Source organism: Impatiens glandulifera, chromosome 7 (assembly GCF_907164915.1).
Source record: "Impatiens glandulifera chromosome 7, dImpGla2.1, whole genome shotgun sequence".
NCBI classification, from domain to species: Eukaryota; Viridiplantae; Streptophyta; class Magnoliopsida; order Ericales; family Balsaminaceae; genus Impatiens; species Impatiens glandulifera.
Window position 1 is genome coordinate 36,409,537 of NC_061868.1, and position 20,961 is coordinate 36,430,497.

The 20,961-nt window shown below is 32.6% G+C and overlaps 3 protein-coding genes across 3 annotated transcripts; all 3 read right to left on the bottom strand.

Annotated features, from left to right (window-relative positions):
* Window positions 1–1,342: 1,342 nt before the first annotated feature.
* On the bottom strand, window positions 1,343–5,121 carry LOC124946089 (kinesin-like protein KIN-14S). The gene is made up of 11 exons (XM_047486654.1): window positions 4,899–5,121; window positions 4,623–4,741; window positions 4,456–4,555; window positions 4,080–4,376; window positions 3,715–3,997; window positions 3,169–3,330; window positions 2,881–3,096; window positions 2,754–2,791; window positions 2,505–2,668; window positions 2,314–2,427; window positions 1,343–2,230 (listed from the first exon to the last, which is right to left on the bottom strand). Exons 1-11 carry the CDS (start codon window positions 4,921–4,923, stop codon window positions 1,532–1,534), a joined length of 2,217 nt encoding a protein of 738 aa, XP_047342610.1. The 5' UTR covers window positions 4,924–5,121; the 3' UTR covers window positions 1,343–1,531.
* Window positions 5,122–7,023: 1,902 nt separating this feature from the next.
* LOC124945036 (lipid phosphate phosphatase 2-like) lies at window positions 7,024–10,940 on the bottom strand. Its single transcript, XM_047485401.1, has 9 exons — window positions 10,665–10,940; window positions 10,395–10,477; window positions 8,518–8,742; window positions 8,335–8,422; window positions 8,124–8,233; window positions 7,951–8,041; window positions 7,634–7,822; window positions 7,462–7,521; window positions 7,024–7,367 (listed from the first exon to the last, which is right to left on the bottom strand). The coding sequence occupies exons 2-9, from the start codon at window positions 10,443–10,445 to the stop codon at window positions 7,201–7,203; spliced, it is 981 nt and encodes a 326-aa protein (XP_047341357.1). The 5' UTR covers window positions 10,446–10,477; window positions 10,665–10,940; the 3' UTR covers window positions 7,024–7,200.
* A 1,522-nt stretch (window positions 10,941–12,462) lies between these two features.
* On the bottom strand, window positions 12,463–17,280 carry LOC124945245 (elongator complex protein 2). The gene is made up of 9 exons (XM_047485643.1): window positions 17,016–17,280; window positions 16,843–16,930; window positions 16,600–16,685; window positions 16,349–16,502; window positions 14,653–15,470; window positions 14,091–14,415; window positions 13,731–13,948; window positions 13,482–13,662; window positions 12,463–13,049 (listed from the first exon to the last, which is right to left on the bottom strand). The coding sequence occupies exons 1-9, from the start codon at window positions 17,136–17,138 to the stop codon at window positions 12,547–12,549; spliced, it is 2,496 nt and encodes an 831-aa protein (XP_047341599.1). The 5' UTR covers window positions 17,139–17,280; the 3' UTR covers window positions 12,463–12,546.
* Between the last annotated feature and the right edge of the window lie 3,681 nt (window positions 17,281–20,961).

The window sequence follows — 20,961 nt, forward strand, 5'->3', positions numbered from 1 at the left end:
CATAGTTTTCTCCCCCTTTCATAACAAATATGTAATTAGAGCTTAAAATGTTAAAAAAATATATCTATATTCTAAATGATATACAATATTTAATAGTCATATTAGATATGGGTTATAGATGGTCAAAAAATACATGGCCGGAGAAGAAAATGACTCACCGGAGAAATCACTGGAGTAGTGTCGAGTGGAGAAGACGACGAGCGGAGAAGAGAACTACATGGAGGCGGCGGTAGATTTTGAGTGATTAGCAGCAGAATGACTAGATGTGGGTTTCAAGTTTTTAACCGAAGAAATATATATATGTACTAGGGTTTAGAATAAATAATATTTATAAAATTAATATATAATATATATATATATATATAATCGAATATTAGCGAATATCGAATTGAACATCTTGATTTTGTATTCATTTATTAGTCGAATCGAATCGAATATTTTTATTCGAATTCGAATCACAAAATTACGAATATGAATATCAAAATTCGAATACGAATACCGAATCGAATCAAAAGTATTTGATTTATTTACGACCCTACTGAAGGGTAATGCAAACATATTATTACCCCACTTTAGATATAAATTTAAAATATGTTTTTATTAAGTTTCAAACACTAATGTTTATTCATTATACTAAAGAGGATAACTAACCCACTAAATTAAATTAATTTTGTATTAATTTATTATATAGTTTTTTAAAGTATAACAAAAGTTAAAATAAATAAAAGTTACATAGCCCACAAATATCCAACTTTAGTCAATCCAAGGCTGTCAAAATCTCGAGTTGACTCTTAAAATCTTACGATTTTACGATTTCACATTAGGTTAACGAGTCTGATTTTAAGTAAACTCTTAAATAGGTAAACTCTTACGATTTTAAATTTGCGATAATAAGATTTTACGATTTTGCGAGTTCATAAATAATTTCGATTTTACGATTCTATACGATTTTACTTTAAAAAAACAAATTTATATTTAAAAATTAAAAAATAAAGTTATTATTTATTTAAATTAATTAATTAATATAATTAATTTTGTAATTGTAATTTTTTATAGTGTTATTTATTTATTATTATTATTTAATTAATTTTATATTAAAGTATATAATTTCTTAAAATTTGTTAAGTATAAAATACTTAATTATATATAAAATAATAATAATATATAACTATTATTTTTTCAAATTAAACTCTTACGATTTCACGTAAACTCTAGGTTTTACGAGTTTATAATTGGCTAACGATTCTACGTAAACTCTCGATTTTGACAGCCTTGAGTCAATCAAATCATTCAACTAATCCTTATACCGAACATAATCAATCTTTTCGTAACTCCAAACAAATAAGCCAAAACATACCATGCACATTAACAGAAGAACCAATGAATGTGATAAATGTTTTTAAGAAATAGGTAAGCAAGAAGCATACATGTCAAAGAAGAAACACCATTGAATGTGACAAATGGTATTTACTAAATCAGTAATCAAGAACACATATAATTTCAAAGAGAGTTGATAATGGTCAAAACTCAATTAAGGACTTGCCATGAATCTCTTGCCAGTTATTTGGGCCATTGGCGTCACCTCTCCCCTCCCCACTTGCTGCTGCTGCATCATTGAAGAAGATTGAACTCTCGACGACCTCCACAACCTTTGCGGATCCCATACAAAGGACTGACGGTCTGTCCTGACTCTAACAACCGAGCCACGACGTGGAGTAATAGTAGAACCATTAGCAGTCATTGAATTCGAGCTGGACTCGGTTCGAAAGGTGGCGACCGATGCCCGTCTTCTAGGTTGAAGAGGCTGACTCGTTTTAGTAGAAGCAGCAGCAGCAGAAGGCTTTATGACAAAAGAACACCTTCTTGCTTGCAAAGGTTTCTTCTTATAATTGTTTTTGATGGCTGATGACATGGGGTTTTCTTTGTCAACAGAAGAAACAGGACCACGAAACATGATTGAATATCTGTTGTTGTTTGTCGTGTTTTTGGTTGATGAAGGAGGAGGAAGAGGAGGATAAGATGCAGCAGATGTAGGTAAGAAATTTGTTATCCTTCTTAAAGGCATTCTACTATTTTTTAAGGGAGGAGCAAGTGGCGGTTTTCTTTCACCATTGTTATTATTGACACCAGCACCACCTTTTGAAGTTGTTGTTGCTGCTGCCAAAGCTCTAGTTTCTTGTTTTAATCTTGTTTTTCTCTCCTCTCCCAACTGATTCTCTAGATCCCGAACCTATTATTTTAGCAGCAACAAGTTAGATATATGGTAAATAAATTGAATTGGATTTGTTTTGTTTTGTTGTTTGTTACCCTTACCTTGTCTTGAAGACTTTTGCAGATGTGTTCTCTAGAGCTGAGCCTGAGTTGCAATGACAGGACACTACCTTGCAATTTCTTCATCTCCTTCTCATCTTGTTTAGCTTTCTCTGCCTGCTCACATATGTTGTTGGTGCTTTTAGAACTCTATAAAAGAATATAAAGAACAACAAGAAAAGTTGGTTTTGTACCAGTTGCTTATACTTGTGAATTTCAGAAATGTCGGCCTGTTTGCGAGCAGGGCCTTGCTCGATACCACGCACACGGCTTGCAAAGTTAAGAGAGCAGAGAGTTTCTCCCAAGTCAGATGAACTTGGACTCATCTGAACAAACATTAAAGTTTTGCAATCTCCTCCTGCATTTTGAATTCCAGTATGTTTAGATTGAATGAATAACCAAAATGGTATAGCATATAAGTAAGACCAGAGATTGATTCTTACCAAGGGAGCTTTGTAGTATATGTGTAAGCTTCGAGTTCCTGAATTAAACAACAACAACAACAACAATAAAGAATGAGACTCTGAAATTGAATTAACTTTGAAAAATAATAAGGGAGAAGAAACATGCCTGTATGGAACATGGGCTGTTTTGGATGCTAGAGCAGCAATAACATCACCAAGTGCCGAGAGGGATTTGTTTATACATTGGGATTCCTTCAGTCTTTCTCCTTCTACTTCGATCTTCCCCACCCTCTCACTTCCAGCCAAATCTACCAGCCATAAGTGGCTCTTTGTCTGTTGACCATTTATCAAACTCTCCCCCTTAACTGTCAACCTCAACAAGCTACCATCAAAGTAATCAAACAATTAGTTGTGAACAACAAACAACAAAAAAACAATCATATCAAATTTTTACCAATGGGAACGGCTACTAAGCTCATTAGCATTAGTAGATCCAACAGATCTGGCTCGACTTCCTTTCTTAAGCAGGTCCCAGATTTCATTAGAATTGTGAACATGAGTTTCTACTAGCCCAGGGACTTCTTGTGCTCCATCCGACGTCTGCTTTATCTCCAATCTTCATTTTCATTGACAATAATTGAGAGACAAGTTAGCTTCCATGAGTACACTATGGGGTATAATCAATCTTCTAGATATTTTGTATTGAAAGTTTGACTGCTCTTAAAAAACCCATGTAAATTTTCCTAATTCAACTGGAAGATGAGGCAGCAAAGACTGTTTGCAACAAGAAACTTTGTGTTGGACTGACTAATCACAATTGTTTTTCAGTGTCTTCAAACTTGTAGCTAAAAATGAAATTTAGTATGCTATTTTCAACATTAGCATTACAATGATGACTTTCAATCTTTCTTAGAATCAAACAATAAACTGAATTGCATTGACCAATCAAGTAGCTATCATTGAGCTAGTTAGTCAAGAACACCATCACAAATGAACTTACTTTTTAGAAGGTTGATTGGAGTTCTCTTCAAGGAGGAGGTCTCTTATCTTCTCATTATAGACTTCCAACATGCTTACATACAATTCATATCTCATAACTCCACACCTTTCATTAGAAATCCTGAATAAATTCTCCAGAGTTCGATAGTTAACACCTCTATTTTCAGGAATTCCTTCCATCGTAAATGTCTTGCCTGTACCAGTTTGTCCATAAGCAAAAATACAGACATTATATCCATCTAGTACAGATGTAACTATTGGGGAAGTTTGAGCAAAAACAGCCTCTGCATATAGAGGAAGAAACATTAGTACAACCATTAAAGAAAAAACACCATTTTGAAGATGGGATCGTTGTCAATTAGTTACCTTGGTCATCCTCAGGCCTGAATACATGATCAAACTTGAACTGCTTTTTGGAGGAATCAGAGCATATGATCTGAAGCTCGTTCTCCCCCGAGGATTCATGATCCACTACAGAAGTGCAGCCATTTTTTATTTCACCCTGATTTAAAGGTCTACATCTGCAGAAAACTCTAATATTCCCTTTAAGCTCGATCACCTCATTGTAAAGCCGCTTTCTCTCTAAAGACTCTTCAAGATATTTCTTCTTCAAAAGTTCATATTCTTCAATGTGTTTCTTTTTCATAACCTCTTGCTGGGTACCTAAGAAAACAAAAAACTAAATGTGACTACCATTTCTTGAACAGAGAATAGTAATTGGGGAAAGAGAGGAAAAGCATACTTAGATCATTAAGTGCGCCAACAACTTCAGAACTAGGAAATGATTCAGAGGTGAATCCTTTCACTTGATTGTACAATTGATCATGGACACTGCTCAAATTCTATAACAAAAAGATGACACCAAGTAAGAATCAGCGAATCAAATGAGATATAGTTTTCCAAAATTACCTGAACTTTGCTCCTCAATTCTTTAACTTTCAGTAGAATTGGACGAGGGTGATCTTGGGTTGGGGAGATTTGTTCTGAAATCATGCAATCATCCAAATCGCCGCTTTCTTCAATTTGTTCTGGAAAAAGAACATATACTTACTCGTTTTTCATTGATTCGTTCCAAATAGATAAATGGTGAGATCGATCTCATTACAAAGAACCCAATAGACTCAAATCTTCTTAAAGAAAAGCTTCCGAGAAGTATTTTCTAGGGTTATAAAAGAAAATACTAACCTGTTGCATCTCTAGGCGAGGACATATTGGCTCTAGTTTCTTGAAGAAGAAAAATTGTTGTCCTGAGTTAAGCGTAAAACGTTCGACAGCGAAAGAGAGGACACGACAGAGAGAAGAACGGAGAGGAGAAGACAGCGGAGGACGGAATTGAAAGCTTGAGAGAGACAGTCTTTTGAAAGTTTAAGAGAGAGAGAAAGAGAGTATTTTGAAAACTTGCAACGGTCCGATTTAGGGTTTTGGCTGAGATTAAAGGAATTTTGAATTTAAATCAATACAGGGTTACAAGCAAAGCCTAACGGTAATATTCTTAACGCGTGTGACGTGTCTGACCAGGGAGCGTCACAATAAAAGGGTTTCTTTTTTCTTTTTTTGTCTGAACGGAAAAATAAATAAATAATAATAATAATAAATACAAATATTTGTAGGAAAATAAATAATAATAAATTAGTCTATTTGCTATGCAAGAAGAAAAAAACACATTATTTTTGTATGTTGATAAAAAGTCATAATAATCTAGAAAATATAACATTTTGTAATAAAAACAATCACACTAAATCTAAATTAAAATCTACAAAATAAACTCGATTAAACAAAAAAAATTACAGAGAATTTTAGTTTAACAAATTTGGAGTAGAATCACAAAAAAATATCAATTTTTAAAAAGTTTATATATATATATATATCATACCAAACAAAAAAAAAAATCATAAAAATTTAAGTATAACAAATTTTTAATAGAATCACAAACAAATATCAATTTTTTAAATAAAGTTTATATATTTTTGACAATCAAAATGGTCAAAGGTATTTTTTTTAATTATTACAAGTATATAATTAGAGATTTGGCAATCAATAATTTTATCTATTATTTTTTTTTGGAACTTTAATAATAATTATAAATTTCATTTTACTAAAAAAATTATTTATTTATTTAATAGACATCAAATAAATTGAATAGACAACTTAGTACCAACAACCAAATTATTTATTTATTTATCAAATTGAATATCAACCATTTAACTAATAAACCAATAAATTATAAGAAAATGTGTAATATGACTTGAAGAGCAAATTGCAATATATTATTACCAACTGAAAAATTGAATTCACTTTTCCTCTTCAAGGGAACACACATCACATAACAACAAATTTAGTAAGGAGTATTGACATCTATTAAGGAATTAAATTCATATTTATAGTAAGTGTAGTATTTGTAAGAGAAGTCTATTGACCATATACTCTTTCATTACAATTTCGTCTTTAATTTCAACTCAATGTCATCAATTTTTGGCAAGAACATGCATCAAGAAATGGAAGGAAAACACCAACATCAAATTATTCTTATTTTTCTTTATCATATTTTGACTATATAAGCTAATTTATGACATTGAGTTGAAATTAAAGATGTTCTACTTGTTTATTTTGATGTAACTCTTTATATCATATTTTAACTATATAAAACTAATTTATAACTTAAGAGTCGTCATTTAATTTTTTTCGTAAAATTTTATCCCCTCAAAAAATAAATTATTTAGGGGTTTGTGGTTGCTTACACATGAGAAAGAGCAACACTATGTCTCAAGTGTCGTTAAAAATTATCTTTACTCATAATATTTTGGCTAATCTTAGAATAATTTTACAATAATTTTAATTAATTTATTTATTATTTTTTATAAAATATATATAAAAAAAAATACATGATCTTAACCCGACAAATAAACCTCAAGTTTAGATCGTTCAACCTGAAACGTACTGTCACCCCTCGTTGATGCATCACACTCCAAAGTTCAATCATAATTTACTAATGAAAAGATTAAAAAAAAGTAAAATGTACAATCTCTTCAAAATCCAAGTCTCAAAGTTGGGTGGTCACATTTCTATTTTACTAAATTAATCACATTTTCTAAGCCTAAAAATTCACTTTGCATCATATAGATAGATCATTGTAATTTTCATAAAAAGATCTTCAAATCATGAAGATGTGCTAGCAAATCAAATAGTTGTATTTCAATTCCTTCAAGTGAGAAAATTCTTATTTTTTTTCAAGTCAAATTTTAAAATATTAGCAAATCAAACTACTTTTTATACAATAGGATGTTCCTTATCTACTAATGGTACCACTACAACAAAATACAATGAAACTTCTTTACACTATCAAAAAAATCATCAGAATTTGAATCCACTACAGAAAAAAAGAACAATAAACCAAATAAAGTAATCAAACAATCGTCATGTTAAAAGTAACTGCCTAAAAGTTCGACCAAGTAAGCAATCAATCCGATCCTCCCTGCATCATGTTGTGTCATCCAGATTCTATGTCGTTCATCATCCTGTTCTGACCGGCTTGCGGAGGAATATACCCTCCACCATATGGAGATTGACTGGGAATCTGAACCTCTCCAACCGCGGCTGCTTGTGGGTTAGTGTTTGACTCGTTTAATGCTCGAAAATAAGCATATGGACCCCAACCTATAGATTCCATCAGGATGAAAGTTTTTTTTCAGTTAGCAAATTTTTCTTTCTATAAAAAACTGTCTTAGCAACAAAAACAATAGTTATTTACCGTCGTTGTCATATGGAGGCGGGAAGAACTGCAAGTAGCAAAACGTCGCCACGGAAAGACCTGTCAACAACATAAAAAGAATCATGTTTTTATTCATAGTACTTGCAAATACAACTAAGTAGAAAAAAAAACATTTGTGTTCCTTAAAAGTTGTATATGTTATCTATATTACCTAGAAGGCCTCCGGCAAACACATCTTGCCAGTGATGCCAATAGTCGTCTACCCGAGAGATAGCAACAAGACACGCCATGAGGATTGGAAGGAAGAGAAGACATAGCTTCGCCACGTGGCCTCTTTGGTCGAAAACCTTTATTTTTCCAGCTAAGTATAGCGATAAAAAACTAAGACCCGCAAACGACCCTGCAAAACATGAAACAGGGTAAAAATTAAAATTGAAATAACCTGACGAAAAATCGTAAATAAATTTATTTGAAAACACTTCTTGTTGTTTTTGGGTATAATATATACATATGAGGGTAATTTCTTACAAGAAGCATGTCCACTTGGAAAACTTTTGTGTCCTTCCTTAATGACACTAGCTTTACCGGTGCATATTACATCCCCCAAACTGTCATAATTCTGAGAAACATAAAACATTGTTGAATAATTAATTTAATCAACTAGTTCAGGCAACTGAAAAATAAAGGGGCATAATACATACTTCGACTCCGTCTGGAAAGCAACGCCAAAAGAAATCTGGTCGAGGCCGACCAGTGGCAACTTTTATCGAGTCGGTTAAGACCCCGGTTATCAGCACAGCAAACAATAACCCTGCCACCAACCACCATTTGAAAATATTTATAAAAAATGAACCATAAATAATGATTAGCTACTTAATTTCCATATTATATGACAAACATTTCTATACATACCTAATATGGCATTGTGAAGATCAAAGACATCTTTTCGACGGTAATAAAAGAGATAGAAAACAACGATGGGCAAGACAACTGCGTATAGCTGGAAAACCGAAAAGGATCAATCTTTTTAGCTAAAATTGAGAAACAAAACTTGTTGTTGTCGAAAATATCAATTAAAGTGTTACTACTACTTACAGGAACAGACCAGATAGGGACGGTGTTATCTTTAAGAGGATATTTAAGATCAGTCATCATGTCTTTACCGACAAAACGATAAAAGGGATGAATGATGTTTAGGACAACTTCAATGGCGATAAGAAGAATTAGTATGAGCCAATCATGAAGGTGAAATCTCGCAACTTGAGCACCATGTGACTTAATGGTGTGCACTCCAAGTTCAATCTCATTCATTACAGTACCCTGTTAATTATATCATAACAACAATAAACATAAGTAATTTTAACAAATTAATTTTGTATCAACCTCCCATTAGTTGATGAAAGTTCAATGTTTTTATACTATCTTTTAAACAAATTAAAAATGAGAAAGAATGTATGTGGGAACAATTCTTTTATATAATAATTATTGAAATTATGAATTAAAATATAAAAATACCTTACTTTCTATGTAACTATGGTATCATCAATCATGTCAACCTTTACGACTAATTCCTTCAAGAAGGCCCTTGACATTGAATAATCAAGATAGGGTCCTATCTATTATTGTGTTTACAATGAAAATAATATTCAAAGTTACCAAATTTTTATATAGATATTTATGTTTTCAACTCTTATTATTTGACAGATCAAAGTTTTCAAAATAAATTGTTTTTGACTTAAGAAATTCTTTGAATCACTAAAATATCTTTTGAATTTAATATTAATAATATATTTTAATATTGTAGTGGATTAGATTGATTTTATAAAAGAAATTATTGATGAAGGTATAATTTATAAACACTTTTATAATATTCAACAAACTTATTTGAATAGCGAACATTTACTAAATGCTTTTGATAGATATGTTTTATCGCTCCAAAACTTATTCTTATTTACTCCAAAATATTGTATGTAACACCGTAATAAGAGTATATAGGCGAGACTTGAGAGATTAAATGAGTCAATTTTTAATAATATATACGTATTATTCATAGTTAGTATGTTTAAATGAGTTAGGATATGTCTAAACGAGATTTATTCTGTTTGAAATTATAGGCAGGATCAAACTAAACTGAAATGTATCCAAAACAATCTCACATCAAACAAGCCTTATAAATAATCCACTTTGTTATTAAATAGTATTATTTTCAAATAATATGGTTAACCCAATAAACCTGCCCCCAAATAATATAATTGACAGGTTGTTTTTACATGTTAGATATGAATAACAAAATCAATATATGGAGTCAAAATATGCCAGGTCATGATGATTATTGAATTGGAAGATGCTAAGATATATATAAGTATTTAATTTCATTATTGATGTAAAATTAAGAAAAATGAAGTAAACATGAAGAAAAGAATACAGGCATTGTTCAAAGTGTTCAAAGTTGTGGGTTTTTTTTTTCTAAATTATGAAGAGCTAGCCTAACACCCAAAAACCATGACCATCCAGTTCCAAAGCACTCTCAATGAGAATTGAACCATGAACTTTAGATCTTTTAGGACCATCCAGTTCCAAACAACTCTCAATGAGAATTGAACCATGAACTTTAGATCTTTTAGGCCGACTCTTTAGGTTAATTCGATGTTATCAGTAAAGGTAGTGTCTGAATCTCCCTAAAGAAGTGACACATATACACAAAACAAAAGTGAAGTATAACATCCATCGTTTGTTGATTTTTTTCTTTGAACATGTACTGTTTTCTTATTGAATACAGACACTAGGCACAACCGGGTAATGGTAGCATCGAACTAACCGACTCTTAGTCACTCAGTCATCGTGGTTCAAAGTTGTGGATTTTGTAATTGTTGCAAATAAAAACAGATAAAGAAAACCCTAATGCTCAAATGAATCAAGATCGAACACAGTCTACAGTAACTATATACAAAGAGAGATAGAGAGAGACTGACCTGAGATGTTCTCCTGAAATAATCAAAGATGAATAAGTTCTTCCAAGCCATGGCAGGAATTTAAACTGAAATGATGATGATATCTTGAATTGAAAAAAGAAAAAAGTGTTGGGTGAGAAGGTATATTCAAAACCAATATGAAAAGACCCACAATCTTATCTCTCCAACTCCAATAAGAATTATTTATTAGGGTTTAACAGGAAAAGCAAATAAGCAGCAAATCTAACCTACCACCCATTAAAGAGGGGAAAAGGAGAAGCAATTATTTACCTGAATACAAGTAGTGGACCCCTGTTGAAAAAGAAATTGTTCTTGGCTTTCACTAAAGGTGCGATCTTTATTTCCTCAAATGTTAACAAGATTAGCGTTTAGGAATTGTGGGTTTTCTTTAAGAAGGTGGATGGATTAACTGTTGTATATATATAACAAAAAGTACGACGCGTAGTTTATATCGGTTGCGTTGCTAATGACGTCTACAACAGAGGATGGATGAAGCTTCAAGGGAAAAGAGAAAGAAAGAAGCGGTTTCTTCAAGGCGAATAGTCGCCGTTGTCTGGTTTTTGGCGATGGCGATTGGCGACTATGTTTAAATTTTAAACTCAATTCAAAGGGGTTGATGATGGACCATTTTTTTTCATCCACGTGTACGCCTCAGATGACCTTGTGTGATGCCGACACAGGACTATTCCTTATCATTTATTGGTTGAATGTTTTTTTATCGCCTTTTTCGGTTTGGATTTAAAAAACCTAAATAAAATAAAATAAAGCATCATCCCTCTCTCATTCATTACCTCATTTAAATAATTAATTAAATATTAAAATATTTTTTATTTTTATTTTATTAATACGTCTTTTATAAAAAAAAAATAATGATTATCTCATCAAAAATATTAATAATTATTTTTTTTCTCTAAATTTTATAAATAATCCAATCCAAACAAAGGAGATTATTTTAAATTAAATGTTAAAATATCTATAATCACATTTTCATTTTCAGATTATTTTTTAGTAGTTGATAAAAATAAAAGGAAATCTGGCTTCAAATTCAAATTTGTATAAAATTTAAAAGAGGATAAATCTGATTAGCTAAAATTAATAAATTTTCTTTCTCCTAATCATTTATTCATTTCATCTCTTATTCTTTATTCAAATTTTTTCTCCTTATCTCCTCTCAAATTTTTATTTATATAATTTGTAAGAAATAATGTTTTAAAATTTATTATTAATTAAATAATAAAAAAGAGATTAAAACTTTTGCATCTAAGTCCTTATTCGGTTATTTAAATAACTCAAACATTTTTTCAATCTCCCTCTCAACCATTACATTACTCAATTCATTACTCAAAATATTAAATAATTCTTTATTTTAAATTATTATTTATTATTTTATTATTATATATTAATACCCTTTAAATAATTTTATCAAAAATATTATCACCTTTTCAAAATCATTATTTATTTCCTTCTCTATGTTATTAAAATAACTTCAATTCAAACAAGGTCTAACTTCATGAGTTAGATTTAAAAAAATATATATTTAAAAAAGTGTAGAACATAGTTTTTCTCCAAATTTGTATTATTAATAAAAATGAAAGAGTGGAATTTACTTGGTTTTATTATTAGATGTATTCATATTTTAATTAAATAATATATTATATAACAAATTTAAATACATATTTTTATAATTTTAAAATAAATTTAGTATAAATTATTTTATAATTTAAATATTATCTAATAATATATATATATATATATATATATATATATATATATAATATTAAGATATTTAATAATATTAAATCTTCAAAAGTTTGTTACCTTGTCATTGTCTGCTTAAGTCCTAACCTTTTATATTAAAATGTCAACATACTTTTCAATCAAATAATATTTTTTTTTGTTCTAATTTGAATAAGAAAATTTCTTATAAAAGTTAATATTCTTTTGAATGAAAAAAATACTTGAATTGGAAAACAAATTAAAATTTATATATTTATATTTTAAGCATAGGATTCATTATTGGGTTAATGTTTAGATTTATAAATTGCCTTAATTTTCAAACTCAATCAAATACACCAAGACTGTAGGATCTTAAAGTTTCTCATAAAAATAAATTAAGAAGAAGCAAATTGTCTAAATAAGTGTATAATCTAGACTAGAGTAAGTTGATTCTGAAGACTCTCACAGTATGATCATCTCCACAAGAAGCAAGCTCCATAGTTCTCGAATCCATATCCATCTCTGAATTCCTCCATGCCAAACGGTTCACAGATGAAACATTGCACACAAATGGATCAAACCGTAAGGCAACAACTGATGTCGCACTCTTAGCCGACCCGATCCCGTTTTCTGTCCTACTGATGGAAGTCCTCCACAATTCAATCAGCCCATTTTCCATCCCAACCGCAAGAATCCCTTCATCGCGTTTCTCATTATCTATGCTGGCCCATGATAATGCTGTCACGCTGCTGCTGAACTGAGGCAATGCTACAAGAAGCTTAACCGAAGAACTGTTTTCTTCTATCCCCCATATTTTTACTGTCTTGTCCCTCGAACCGGTTGCAAATTCGTGGCCTAATGGGTTCCATGAACATGTCCATATTATTCTTTTGTGTCCCTCTTGCTTGGCTACAAGCCCATAACTGATTTCGTTTGAAGCTGCATTAGGATTCAAAAAATAATACCCAAAATATATTATGAGAAGAAAGAAAATAAAAACTCTATACCAAATAAAATAACAAAAATTACACTATAACAGGGATCATTATCCGAAAATAATCTAATACCAAAAGAGAGTCGTTTTCAACTTTGGCGCAATGAGATGGATCGTGACAAATTACTAGTTTCCAAGATACCCAACAAGAAGTGTTTCTTTCTAAAGAGTTTGTTGACAGTTTCTCAACTATATCAGGATATAGATCCAAAAAGTGTTTCCAAATGGCCCATTATGTACAAAAGAGTAGGGAAGAACATCTAAATATTATCCCAAATCAAACAGGGAAAAAACGTCGTGCCCTTTTCCAATTCGACTCGGTTATAGATTTACATAGAAATTTAGATTGTGACGGTGTAGTAGGTATGTATGCATACCTGTTGTTTGTTCAATGGAGAAAACGGAGAAGTGGCGATCCCTTGAAACAGCCAAAAGATATTTGTCGTCGTAAGAGAATTCCATCTGAGAAACTGTCAAGCTGTGAGCTTGCAACCGACCAACCGCCTTCCATGAGCCCACTTGCCATAGCCAGATATCCGCCACTGATGCAGATTGGGCCTGTTAACAACACTCAAAAATATCAACCAATAAGGGTACAAAATAAAGAAACAGCACAATGAAATTACCTTGCATGACGAAGCCACAATCTTTCCCACATGATCGCTACATAAAGAAAACAACTCATTTCCGTGTCCATAAAGTTTGTGCGTCTCGGGCCAAAGTGTATGCCAAACCAGCTGTTCTTCGATCGGAGGTTCGGTGAATTCAACCGGAACTGCTTCTGGTATCGTCTCGAGTGTATCCATCCCTTCATTGGTAGTTCTCTCCGAGATCTCAGTTGTGGCTGCAAGAAAAAAACTATACCATTAAGGCCTTGTTTGATGTGGGTCATTTGGGTATACAATAAACCATCAATTCATAATATTAAATAATAAGGACATTTTGGTCATTTTATCAAAATAATCAGCCGTGATGAGAGATTTTACCATTAACATAAATGGGCTTTTGTGATAAGCCAAGGGCAGACATATTAGCACCCAAAATCTGAAGGTTGGTTTGAACATCATCATCAGGAGAAGAATACTTGTCTAAGCAGGCGTGATTCAATGTTTTAAGGAAGGACAAGGGTGCTTCAAACACTCGAGCAACTTTTTCCTCAGACCCGCAAACGAACCGATGGTTTCCTTTTCCTTTGATGATCGTCACGCAATTAATATCATGACCGTGAACTTGTGGCCTAGCAACTTCATGCCACGCTCCTTCGTTTGTTGAATGAAGTTCGTCAAGCCAAGTAGCAAAAACTCTAGTTGTCTACAAATATTTTATGACCAATTAGAAGAAGCAATTGGTCGCCAAAGCATTGAGTAATATGTTATATATAAATTAATATTGAATCTCTGTGTCAGACTAAGTTTAGTTTCTAAAAGAATCAGCGTGCTAATAGTAAAATATAGTCCACCAAAACTATACTATGCAACGACTGAAATAGATAGAAAGCATAGAAATTATAAATGAAATCACCAGCAAAGATTAAACAACATAAAATACCTGATCATGGCTGACTGACAACAAATATTGGCCAGACTTAGCCCAAGAAATATCAGACACAGCAGCAAAATGTCCAGACGGGACTTTCTGAGGTTTCCAGTTGTCGCAATCAAAACCCACGTTTCTCCAAAGATGGAAAGACCCACCATACCCATGAGCTAATATTGAATCCCCGTTTGGACTCCAATGGCCACCATAAAACCCTAATGCACAATGACCTAGCTCACCAACAATAACCACATTCATCCATATCCCAGTTGTCTTCTCCGGTTGCCAGATCATCATCGTTTTATCCATTGATGCAGATAAAATGCTTAGTGGTTGTTCACATTCAATCCCATCAACTGATAAAGGTGGCTGCCACTCAACTGAATAAACCCAATCTTCGTGACCAATCAGAAGAGATTCTAACGATATCTGGTAAGACATCGAGCCTGCTTTAAAGATTGGACCTTTGATGAACGATGTCAAACTAAATTCTTGTGACCTCTCAACAGAAGAGCTCTGTAAAACCATCTTCCATATCCTTATGCCTCTGTCTTGCGATGAACTTACTAACAGAAGGTTATTTGTTTCACCGTTTGAATTTATTGGTAATGAGAAGTCCAAACTTCTGATCCAATCCGTATGACCTTTTAACTCACAAGCACGAACAAACTGTCCCGTTCTCTCTCCACAGAAAAGATGAATCTTATTATCCAATCCTCCAAGTGCAATCACTATTCGTCCATTATTTCCAGGTAACTTTGCCAGTGAAACCGCAACCATAGGTTTTGTACCGGCAGAAAAGGATTGCAGAAGCGATAATTTGCAGTCTCCTGAGTATAATAAATAAACAAACAGATGAAAACAAATTTAATTTGCCAAAGATAGACAAGGAGAAAATTTGACAGAAGTAGAGGTCATTGTAGATTGGATTGGTTAGGTTATTTGGCTAAATATCTATCCAGCTCTAACAGATCGGTTTATACCCTATCAAAACCCTGTATCTGGTGAATCAAATGTCTCAAATATAGGGTCATTTTGTCAATTTATTTGGATAACCGACCCTATACATCTACGATTTCACATTTCAAATGTTTGTGAACTAATTTTAAAACAATTAACTAACAAAATAAGTACAAAAACACCAAGGAAAAAACAACTTCAAATAAGTCCTGTAATTGAACAAACTTTTGTATAAAGAAACCAATAATAAATGTTTAAAATAACGTTTTCTAATTGAATAAATGCAGAAAATAGACAATAACTACAAGACAGATAAAGTCTTTCATTGAACAAAGTCAGTTACAAGTATTGGACAATTGCAATAGTCCTCAATAACTAAAGAATAATACCAAACCTAAATTTCCTCTTTTAAAGGTATGCTTATCTGAATCAAACAAATAATACTAAGTGAAAATTATTCAAGTTAAATGTTAATGAATATTAGCTAGAATAAATGTAAAATGGAACATGCTTAGTTCAAGTTGGTTTATATCTGAAAAAATAAACAAAATTTGATTCATCCCAACATTAATATAATTTGATCGCAATCAATCAAGATTTGAGTACAAACTAGGGGTGATCGTTGATTGTGGGTTGGTTCAGTTTATAAACTATCAAGTCCATGCCCTAATATATCAGTTTAAGATTCAGCTGATCATATGTTTTTGGGTTGGCAAATGAACTGTGCACACCTAGACAGAACACTCACCTCCAGACATAGATGGGAAGATAAGTTCCCACACATGAACCGTGCCATCAGAAGAAGAAGAAGCAAACATCGCGTCGGTTTGAGAAATCATAATCCCGGAAATGCAGGTCACACCTTTCTTGTGTGATTCTGGCAATTGTAAGATGTACTTCCACTGTTGAGCATATAGAGAATGGTTCATTACAGAAAAAAAAAACAAAAAAAAAAACAAGATAAACCCAAGACTCAGAAAAAAAAAAACAATAGATTACATTTTTATCTGGAAGAGACAATTCCCACAAGATGATGCAGCCATTGGCATCACCAGACAGCAAATAATGTTGTTTCAACTTCGTTGCTGTAATCATAAAATATGAAAACTTTAATATTGAATTAGCATGTTTAGTTCTTCCTAATCATAATCACAATCAAACAACCGAAAATCTTCATAAGAACACACATGATCTTGGTGGAATTTAGGTTTTAAGTTGCAGATGGAAAGGAAAAAGGCATACCCATGAAAGAAAATTTATTGCTTGGAAGCCAGTGAGTGCAGTTGACTGAAGCCTTGTGCCCTGGAAGGGTAGTTAGAATTTGTGCAGTCTGATGAAAAAAAACAAAATGAAGAATGAATTAAAGCGAGAAAGATGGAAAAGAGGAGAGTTGAGGAGGAGGAGTATAAGACCACCTTTGGACAGAAGATTGCGACTCCATTTTGGGTACCGAAGGATACCAAACCAGAAGCTCCCCAGGAAACGTTATTGACGATTCTGTTGCAGCCAGCTCCGATGAACACTCTCTCAACTTCCATCGCTTAAGGAAGAGAGTTGAAGTGTAGTTACTTATGCGATTATAGAGGGGAAATGAAGTGTTTCTGCTACTTCTTCAGTCTTCAGGCGACGGACGAGAGAGATCAGGTGCTCGGAGGAAAAATGGTGGGAGGAGGGGAAAGAGAAAGACGGAAGAATAACTGAAGCGAGCTGCGACGAGCCCATGAATGTTGTTTTTCTTGGGCCACATCTCTTCTAGGCCCAGTCTAAGTTACCTTTGACAATTTTGTATATTTACTAATAATCAAACCTCTAACTATATAATAGTAAGAGATTTATAGTCTAAATTTATGGTGAGTATTTATTTATTATAAACATTGTATTTTGATGGGTATATTCAGCTTACCCATAGGTAAAAATGAGAATTTTTATTTGGCACAATCTATCTATAAATTGTTGGAAATAATAGATTTTTCAATATATCTTTCTCTCATAAATTACTTTTATTTAGATTTTGTCAATATTAATAAAATAAAGAGAATTTAGGGTTTTATTGTCGAACATAGAAGTGAAATGAATATAATGAAAGAATCTATATAATTAGTGATTAGAATAAAGTACAAATAGACTGAAAAAGATGATAAAAGTAATATTTAACGACTAACATCCTTTCAAACTCACGATCCAACAACAATAAGCCATTGGACATCCCTTCAAACTCATGATGCAATAATAATAAGCATTGGATATTTGTCAGTCAAAAAACGAAAGCGCAAAATCGAGTGCGCTTTTGTAAATATATCAGTAATCTGCAAAGAGGAAGAAACGGATGACAAAGTGATGGTGTGAGTCTATAGATGATGACAGGTGACATGACAATCAATCTTGATATGTTTGGTGGTCATAAGAGTAGAGAAATGGTAGGTGAATGCATCGTTAACCAAAGTATCAGATAGATCTTTACCGGCTCAATGTCAAAGAGATCAATACGAACTATATATGTTTGTGTCATATGATATGAATTTGCTGGAACAAAGAATATTGGAATGTGCTATAAAAATACAACATGACGCGAAACATACAAATTTTGACTAATTGGATCAAAAATCGATATCTCTTTTGATGAAAACCATAACCCAAAAAAATATACAAGACACACTGGAGGGACAACATATTACGCTCAACATGTGATCGAAGGAAAAAACAAATACAATCGAAAACACACAACGATGAATAATAAGGTGAATCACTATATAAATTTTCAAACGGAGATAAATCTGAATTGTGAGATGTTGAGATTATGTTGATCACATGAGCATTGGTAAGAATTGATTCCTCCCGCAACACATTAAGAACATCTGCAATAGAATGAAAGAACGAGTTATTTCAATAAGATAATGATGTTTTTTTAGCCACACTATTTTGCTGAGGAGTGTCGGTACATGAGGTTTAGTGAATGGTACCATCATAGATAAGTAATTGAGAGAAATTATTAGAAGTGTTTGGACCACTAAATCACACCTAAAACATTTAATGATTGAAAAGTGTTGGGTTCTCACAAAAGCTCGAAAATTGTTGACTGTAGTAAGAAAATTAGACATATATTTCATAAGATAAACTTAAGTATAATGAGTGCAGTCATCAATAAACAAAACATAATATTGAGAACCTCCTTTAAAGAAAACATGAGAATGTCATCACACATTAGAATGTACGAGATCAAATAGAAAAGTGAAAAAAGAAATATTTTTATAATAAGGCAATGCTGGAAATTTTACCAATTTACAATCATTACAATAAGAAATGTCATTATTTATAAACAACCAAACTCTAGTAGACACTAAAAAATTTAAATGAGATCCAAAAATATGACCCAAATGGGAATACCAACGTTAAAATTCTGAAGATGAATGATTCAAACGAAATGATGACAAATCAATACTGTAGACAACAATATTTGATGCTTTGAATTAATCCAAAAATAAAGTCATCATTTCTTACAACATGTCTCAATCACCTTCTATAACCGCGGATCCGTAACACAATAATTTGGAGAAGTAAACAAAATTGTGAGACTAGAATCACACAATTGATAGATGCAAAGTGTAAAGAAAGACTAGGAATATGATAGATATGGGGAAAAAAGAACCAGATGTATATACAAAACCAAATCCTACCAATGTCATTGGAATACCATCGACAATAATGACGTAAAATAATGGAACAAAATTAACTAACACAAATGAGTTAATATAAAGAGAAATGTGATTAGAGACGCCTGAATTTAATATCCATAAGTAAGACGATCTACCCGAATTATTAGACGATGACAAACCTTTATGAGAGAAGGCGGACATTGTGTCGGGCGAGAAACTATTGAAACAACTTAAACATATATAGATTCAAGGTCAGAGCAACACAATTGTATTACCGATGTACGGTGGGCGATAAGTCCATGGTGCACTCGGTGGCGAATGTTGTTGTTGAGTTGTTGAGGTGATCGTAATTGTTGTTTATTCTTACTCACCAATTTCGGACATTGAGTCTTCCAATGACCCTTCTATTTGCAAAATGCCCATTCATCTATCGAACTGTCGTAGTTATGTCTTGTACCGGCCTCAGAGATTTTAAAATATCGTTAAATTCAATATCTCAAAACCCTCGGACCATGGATTTGTTAATTGCTTATCTGATTACAGTAAGTTCACAATTCTATTTTGTATGAACAAATCAATCGGGATGCAAGATTTTAATTCATTTGAATTTACGTGGTTTTGCAATCCCTTGACTTATGAATAAAACTAGTGAAAACTATGATGGAGAGAGGTCTTAGAAGCAAGTCGATTTTGATTGCTAGCAACACAAATAGATGGATGTGTAGGCGTAGCAAATCCATTGTCTACTTTAGACCTAAATCGAATTTCTCCGTTAACAATTCATTGACAATAGGGTCAACCGTAGGAAGAGGGGAGTGATGTAGAATTGTTCCACGTAGTCCCTCAAAGTCATTTCGAAGGGTCATCAAAAACTGCACTAAACGTTGTTCTTCTCGACGAGTTATGTAGGGTTCAAACTTTTGCAATTCTGCTGACTCAGTGAGAGCCAATTGATCCCAGAGATCATACATGACATAATAAAATTATTATATATTCTTATCATTCTGATGATAAGTGAGTGAATGTCTGTCTCTAACTCATACTGCTTAGCAAAATTCGATTTGCGAATATAGTCTGGCAAAATTATTCCAAACCTCCTTAGCTGTATCATATTTGGTCAACTGAACACATATTGTCATGGCTCTCTTGACCAGCTAACCCAAGAGGCTTAATCATCCATTAAAGCCAAACCCAAAGAACATTCTAGAAAACCTTGTGAGTCATTTAATGTAGTGGTTGGTTATTAGGGTGGTAGTTGGATAGTAACTCATTATTGTGGTGGTTGGCTAGCACACCATTAATGAGGTAGTTGGGTAATTAATGTAGTAGTTAAGATTAACCTTATAAATACATTTGAGGTATACCTTTGTAAAGAATCAAGTATTTTATTAATATAATTACTTTCTCTCTCTAAAAGTTCTTGTGTTGATTCAAGTGTTGCATTGAGAAAGGCTGACTAGTTATTGATCTTACGAAGATAATAACTAGTGCCGCACGGTTTGTTGGAGAAAAGACCAAGCCCGTGACAATTGGTATCAGAGCGAAAATGACGAAGAGATCGGATGAAAGTTGAAAGGTCGTGGATGAAGTAGAGAATCTTCCCCATGTGACCGGAGAAGATGGTAGGATCTCTCGCAAGGTTCAAACGGGAGGATCCAAAGCTACCAAAGAAAGAGAGAGATCAATGGACGATATCGTTGACATTATC